This window comes from Aegilops tauschii, chromosome 1 (assembly GCF_002575655.3).
Source record: "Aegilops tauschii subsp. strangulata cultivar AL8/78 chromosome 1, Aet v6.0, whole genome shotgun sequence".
In the NCBI taxonomy this organism is placed as follows: Eukaryota; Viridiplantae; Streptophyta; class Magnoliopsida; order Poales; family Poaceae; genus Aegilops; species Aegilops tauschii.
The window spans coordinates 502,007,798-502,015,174 of record NC_053035.3 but is presented as its reverse complement, the minus strand read 5'-3'; the positions used below and the strand labels follow the sequence as shown (position 1 = coordinate 502,015,174).

Sequence of the window (7,377 nt, the reverse complement as noted above, 5' to 3'; positions counted from 1 at the left end):
AGCGGTCAAGAACATCCCAAAATACCTGAAAAGGACTAAGGATATGTTTCTCGTTTATGGAGGTGACAAAGAGCTCATCGTAAATGGTTACGTTGATGCAAGCTTTGACATTGATCCGGACGATTCTAAATCGCAAACCGGATACGTATTTATATTGAACGGTGGAGCTGTCAGTTGGAGCAGTTCTAAACAAAGCGTCATGGCGGGATCTACATGTGAAGCGGAGTACATTGCTGCTTCGGAAGCAGCGAATGAAGGAGTCTGGATGAAGGAGTTCATATCCGATCTAGGTGTCATACCTAGTGCATCAGGTCCAATGAAAATCTTTTGTGACAGTACTGGTGCAATTGCCTTGGCAAAGGAATCCAGATTTCACAAGAGAACCAAGCACATCAAGAGACGCTTCAACTCCATCCGGGATCAAGTCCAGGTGGGAGACATAGAGATTTGCAAGATACATACGGATCTGAATGTTGCAGACCCGTTGACTAAGCCTCTTCCACGAGCAAAACATGATCAACACCAAGACTCCATGGGTGTTAGAATCATTACTGTGTAATCTAGATTATTGACTCTAGCGCAAGTGGGAGACTGAAGGAAATATGCCCTAGAGGCAATAATAAAGTTATTATTTATTTCCTTATATCATGATAAATGTTTATTATTCATGCTAGAATTGTATTAACCGGAAACATAATACATGTGTGAATACATAGACAAATAGAGTGTCATTAGTATGCCTCTACTTGACTAGCTCGTTGATCAAAGATGGTTATGTTTCCTAGCCATAGACATGAGTTGTCATTTGATTAACGGGATCACATCATTAGGAGAATGATGTGATTGACTTGACCCATTCCGTTAGCTTAGCACTTGATCGTTTAGTATGTTGCTATTGCTTTCTTCATGACTTATACATGTTCCTATGACTATGAGATTATGCAACTCCCGTTTACCGGAGGAACACTTTGTGTGCTACCAAACGTCACAACGTAACTGGGTGATTATAAAGGTGCTCTACAGGTGTCTCCGAAGGTACTTGTTGAGTTGGCGTATTTTCGAGATTAGGATTTGTCACTCCGATTGTCGGAGAGGTATCTCTTGGCCCACTCGGTAATACACATCACTATAAGCCTTGCAAGCATTGTAACTAATGAGTTAGTTGCGGGATGATGTATTACGGAACGAGTAAAGAGACTTGCCGGTAACGTGATTGAACTAGGTATTGAGATACCGACGATCGAACCTCGGGCAAGTAACATACTGATGACAAAGGGAACAACGTATGTTGTTATGCGGTTTGACCGATAAAGATCTTCGTAGAATATGTGGGAGCCAATATGAGCACCCAGGTCCCGCTATTGGCTATTGACCGGAGACGTGTCTCGGTCATGTCTACATAGTTCTCGAACCCGTAGGGTCCGCACGCTTAAAGTTCGGTGACGATCGGTATTATGAGTTTTTGTGTTTTGATGTACCGAAGGTAGTTCGGAGTCCTGGATATGATCTTGGATATGACGAGGAGTCTCGAAATGGTCGAGACGTAAAGATCGATATATTGGACGACTATATTCGGACACCGGAAGTGTTCCGGGTGATTTCGGAGAAAACCGGAGTGCCGGAGGGGTTACGGAACCCCCCGGGGAAGTATTGGGCCTTAGTGGGCCTGAGGGGAGAGAGAGGGCAGCAGACCAGGAGGTGGCGCGCCCCCTCCCATGAGGAATCCGAATTGGACTGGGGGAGGGGGGCGCGGCCCCTCTTTCCCTCTCCCTCTCCCCCTCTTTCCTTCCCCCTTCCCTCTTCCTAGTTGGACTAGGAAAGGGGAGTCCTACTCCTACTAGGAGGAGGACTCCCTCCTCCTTGGCGCGCCCCAAGGGCCGGCCGGCCTCCCCCTTGCTCCTTTATATACGGGGGCAGGGGGGCACCTCTAGACACACAAGTTGATCTGTTGATCTCTCCCAGCCGTGTGCGGTGCCCCCTCCATCATATTCCACCTCGGTCATATCGTAGCGGGGCTTAGGCGAAGCCCTGCGTCGGTAGCAACATCATCACCGTCATCACGCCGTCGTGCTGACGGAACTCTCCCGTGAAGCTCTGCTGGATCGGAGTTCGCGGGACGTCATCGAGCTGAACGTGTGCTGAACTCGGAGGTGCCGTACGTTCGGTACTTGGATCGGTCGGATCGTGAAGACGTACGACTACATCAACCGCGTTGTGCTAATGCTTCTGCTTTCAGTCTACGAGGGTACGTGGACACACTCTCCCCTCTCGTTGCTATGCATCACCATGATCCTGCGTGTGCGTAGGATTTTTTTTTTGAAATTACTACGTTCCCCAACAGGGGCGTGCCAACATTATGAATCGCTAGAGGCGAGTGCTTCTTTGGTCTCGCAGAAGGCGAGACATAGCATTTTCGGTTGTATAACATGCATATGGGTGTGTTTCCAAAATAAGTACTCCCTCCGTCCGGAAATACTTGTCGGAGAAGGACATAGCATTTTTGGTTATATAACATGCCTATGGGTGTCTTACGAGTTGTGGAAAATTGTGGAAGAAGGCTACAAGCCCGCGAACCTCGATGATCTCACTCCATCAAAGGCTTACGACAAGGAACTCAACTCCACCGCGCTCATGATGATAAGGAAGGGGACGGTACCTCAACATGAACACCACCAAGCAACTATGGGATGCTCTTGTGTTAACCAAGACCGGCGCCACCACACTTTAACAAACAAGATATGAAGTTGCCAAGAGTGACATGAACTACTTTGTGAGGAAGAAGTATGAGTCACCTCAAGAGCTACGTGAACGCCTAAATACTCTTGCTTGTGAAATTGAAAGATTTGAGTGTGAAAGGGGAGGTGATGGTTTCAGTATAACCAACAACAAATTCCTTGTGGAGAAGTTACTCACAGTTGTTGCCACTGACTATAAGAACACGGTTTGGTCCATAAGACGCGAGCATGGGTTCTCAACCGTGACTACCGATGATGTGTTTGCTACCTTCTTGCAATATGATGAGTATGATCTCAAAGTAAAAGACAACTTGTTATGCAAGAAGGAAGTCAAAAGACCAACTTTGCTTTGAAGGCCAAGCAAGAGTGACGAAGAAGAAGGTGATGATGATGACGATAAGTTGACTCGGATGTGTGTCCCTCATACAATTAAATGACACAGGAAACAAAATAACCGACGGGGAAGGAACATAAGAGAAGAACTGCAAAGGGTCTGACGCTGCAGGGGTATGCAATTGCTTGCCAAAGAAGAAAGAACAGGGCCCTTTTTGTTAAGAGAAAATCTAGAGCAAGCACATAGTTTGGGATGGAAAAAAAAGAGTAAAAAGAAGAAAGAAAAAGAAAACCTGCTGAACCAACTTGTGGTTGGATGGACTGTCGTATCCCCAGCCAACCAGGGTTCAAATCCTGATACTCGCATTTATTCCTGGATTATTTCAGGATTTCCGGCGATGCGCATTTAGTGGGAGGAGACGTTCCCGTCGACGACGAGGTGGCTACGGTGACTTCGTAAATTTCAAGATGATATGCCGGCTCAGTCTTTCGGAGGTGCTCGTAGGGGTAGGGTGTGCGTGTGTGCGTTTATAGGGATGAGTGTATGCGCGTGTATATGAGCGCTTGCGTGTGTACTATGTTCAAAAAAAAAACCCTGCCGAAATCTACACGGCGTGCAACCCAGTTGGGCCGAAACCGAAACCTCGAAGAACAAGAACTGCACCGGGCCGGGCTCGCTCCAAGGTTAATATAAGTTGGACCTTCCGGTTCCGGACAGCGCAAGAGACCGCAGCCGCACCCACTTTCCCCGTCTGTCTTTCTTCTCGGCGGAGGCGGAGGCGACAGGAAGGCGAACGACGAACCCTAGCCGCGCGAGGAACGCCCAGATCCCCAAGGTACGCTCACCTAAACCTACCGCATTCCCCCGATCGATTATGTGTGTGCTCGTATGGGTGGGTGGGGGAGCCGCGGCTGGCCGGCGGTTGTGATTCGTGACGGACTTATCCTAATCCCTAACCAATTGTTGGCAGGCCGGCGACGATGGCGATGGCGGCGGTTCGCTGCGCCGCGAGGAGGCTCGGTGGCTCCCTGCTCCAGCCAACGCAGGCGGCGGTCGCGGAGGAGGGACGCCGCCTCGTGCCAAGCAGGTTCATGCGCTCCCGCCACCTCTCCACCAAGGTATCCTAACCAAAATCGACATCCTTTTGTCTCATGATTTGTGTATCCCACGGCATCAAGTATCGATGTAGCCAGCCATAATCGAATTCTGTGCAATCGAAACAGCAGCATGGCATGTGTCTCTTGTACTAGTTACTAGCTAGAAACAAGAGCAAAATTACTTTGTTATCCCCTGTCCGGCGACGCATCTTAACCAAAATTGACATCTTTCTTCTCATGATTTACCTGCCGAACATCAAAGGATCGAAGTAGCCTGCGATTAGCGAATTCTGTGCAATTGAAACAGCAGCATGCATGTGTCTCTTCTACTTGTAGTTGGGGGAACTTGTACTAGTTTCCCTCCAGCTACAAGTATTTCGGTATAGAGTAGTAGAAACAAGAGCAAAACTACTTGGTTATCTCCTGTCCGGCGAGGCATCTTAACCAAAATTTACATCTTTCTTCTCATGATTTACCTGCCGACATCAAGTATCGATGTAGCCTGCGACTATCGAATTCTGTCCAATCGAAACAGCAGCATGCATGTGTCTCTTCTGTTGGCTACTAGCTAGAAACAAGCGCAAAATTACTTGGTTATCTCCTGTCCGGCGAGGTATCTTAACCAAAATTGACATCTTTCTTCTCATGATTTATCTGCCGACATCAAGGATTGATGTAGCCTGCGATATTCGACTTCTGTGCAATCGCAACAGCAACCTGCATTTGTCTCTTCTATTAGCTGCTAGTAGAAATACTTGCTACTTATCATCGTCATACTTGTTTAACCTGACATGAACCTGTACATCCACTTGGACTGCATGCAAACCATATCTATCATTATAAGCAACTTGTTTTCCTGCTTAATCTGAGCATGGCCTTTTACCATCTCATCTTCTGTTTGAGGCACTTCCTAGTATTACTACCTCTGTCCCAAACTAGTTGACTCGGGTTTGTCTAGATACTTCCGTATCTAGAAAAATCTAAGTCTTACTAATTTGGGACGGAGGGAGTATGATTCTGCGACCTCATTTATCCATTGTACAGTAGCTACCTACACATGCACCCCATGCATTCTGTATATATGTATCCCACGACATCCAAGGATCGACCTAGCCTGCCACACTTGAATTATGTGCAATCAAAGCAGCAACATGCATGTGTCTCTTGTTTTAGCTACTATAAACAAGAGCAAAATTACTTGCTTTATCATGATCATACTTGTCTAGCCTGACCTGAACCTGTACATCCTGACGTTACTAGCAACAGGAATACATGCATGCAAATCATAGCATCAAGCAACCTGCTTTGTGAATCATTAATTGCAATGCATAAGACTATTGTTGCTGCGGTTTTGAAACCATCTCATCATCTGCTTAGTTCCTAGTATGATTCCGTGACTTCATTTATCCATAATGCAGTAAGTATGAATGATTCTGCCGGGACTAGTTGCTACACATGCAAACCTCTTCTTACCTACTCCCTCCGTAAAGAAATATAAGAGCGTTCAGATCACTACTTTAGTGATCTATAAACGCTCTTATATTTCTTTACAGTGGGAGTCATTACCAATCGCAATCAGCGCTTACTTGGTGATTGATGGTGCAAAGCAAGTGCAGTGACCATTGTGTATGTGTATCAAATCCAGCATGCTAGCGAGACCTGGATGGAAAAGAAGATGCAGAAGTTGAGATCTATGTGGGCCCAGTACAAGGCGGACATAGAGAGAAGGATGAGGGAACCTCCAGAAGAGGATGAGTTTAAGTTGTAAGTACAATGCCAGACGAACAAACAAGATGCATGCATCCTTAATTTCCTGTTTGTTTGCTTGTTTGATACACATATAATCTCATTTGACCTACCTCTTTCTACCTGCAGGCTTGTCGAGTCCTACGCACGTACGATTGATGGTGTGGTCCATGGAACTGCCAAGATGGCACTTCTCTGCATCATTCCATTTGCCCTTTTTGCCGGCGACAACAACAAGGGGGTAGAAGCAGAGTCTGTTACCAAGGAAGACCAGTGAAGACAAACATCCAAAGACGAGAACCAAAGATGGACCCCTACTTGTTTTCAGTTAAATTATGATGACCTGCAGTTTCGCTAGCGAGCACTATGCTATCGTTGTGATTTTGTGTAACATGGTACCATCTATTCGACATGAAACTTGTAGGTTGATGAGAACATGCATTGCATAGCTTGTATGGTCACTGGCATGCATTTTGCTGCTACTGGAGTGCTTGAATCAACTTAGAGGTGTTAACTCTTCTTCTGAAACTAATTGTGTGACGTTATCCTTTCACTTCATGACTGCCCTGTGTTTTTCCCCATCACCAAAGGGGCGGGCTCGTCTTGTACAGATCCTCTTAACTTCATGGCTGCCCTGTTTTTCTCCTGTCACCAAGGGGCGTGCTAGCCTTGATCTATTCATTCTGGGCGTTCTTTCTCATCAACATGAGGTTATTTATTTATTGATTCAGCACTCTTTTACAAACCTGTTGAAAAACATGGGGAGACTAATAATAATACTTCGAGAGCATGGTTAAATAAGAAAGAAGAATATGTGTGGAAATAGCGTCGAGTAAGGTTCAATCCTATTCACCGGGATCCTCAAATTCAAAAATCAAAACAACTGTGAATTTTTAGAGATTTCTCGAGTCAAGCAAAATTCTTATTTTTGACCCATCAAAATCGACATATTCAAGTGTGACTAGTGAAGGTGGATGTACCCTTGCGTCTCTTAGAGAGGATCATTCTCTTCAGGCATTTGAGAACATGCTTTAAACAAGAAGACGAACCTGTGTGTGAAGTCCCCCCCCCCCCCCCCCCCCCCCCCCCCACCTAGGGTTCCCAAGTCCTCTGGTGGCCACTGCCGTGAGTTCCCTAAGGAAACCTCTTCCCTAAGCGATCAACGTTTTTCTCTTTACCTTTTGCCACTCGAACTGATCACGGGGCCAACTTGGTTGGCCGCCGGTCTTGGAAGGCAAGAGTGAGGGTTCGGAGGCAGGAAGGGGAGATCGAGACTGATGGAGAATTCATTGGAGGCTAGTGACTCAGGTGGAAAGAAATATGATGGTTCTAGTGTTCTCGTGGCGAGATTTTTTTTTTTAAAGAAAGTTCTGCTAGCGGTACATTATTTGTTACACTATTCTTGTGATTCACAAGAAAGTGCATGTTTTGGTGCTGAACTGAACTTCACAAAACAATTACTAGT

The 7,377-nt window shown here is 46.2% G+C and overlaps 1 protein-coding gene across 1 annotated transcript; it reads left to right on the top strand.

Moving 5' to 3' along the window:
- The first annotated feature begins 3,771 nt into the window (after positions 1 to 3,771).
- Positions 3,772 to 6,440, top strand: LOC141026422 (uncharacterized). Its single transcript, XM_073502931.1, has 4 exons — positions 3,772 to 3,904; positions 4,040 to 4,187; positions 5,812 to 5,930; positions 6,042 to 6,440. The coding sequence occupies exons 2-4, from the start codon at positions 4,050 to 4,052 to the stop codon at positions 6,187 to 6,189; spliced, it is 405 nt and encodes a 134-aa protein (XP_073359032.1). The 5' UTR covers positions 3,772 to 3,904; positions 4,040 to 4,049; the 3' UTR covers positions 6,190 to 6,440.
- The last annotated feature ends 937 nt before the right edge of the window (positions 6,441 to 7,377 follow it).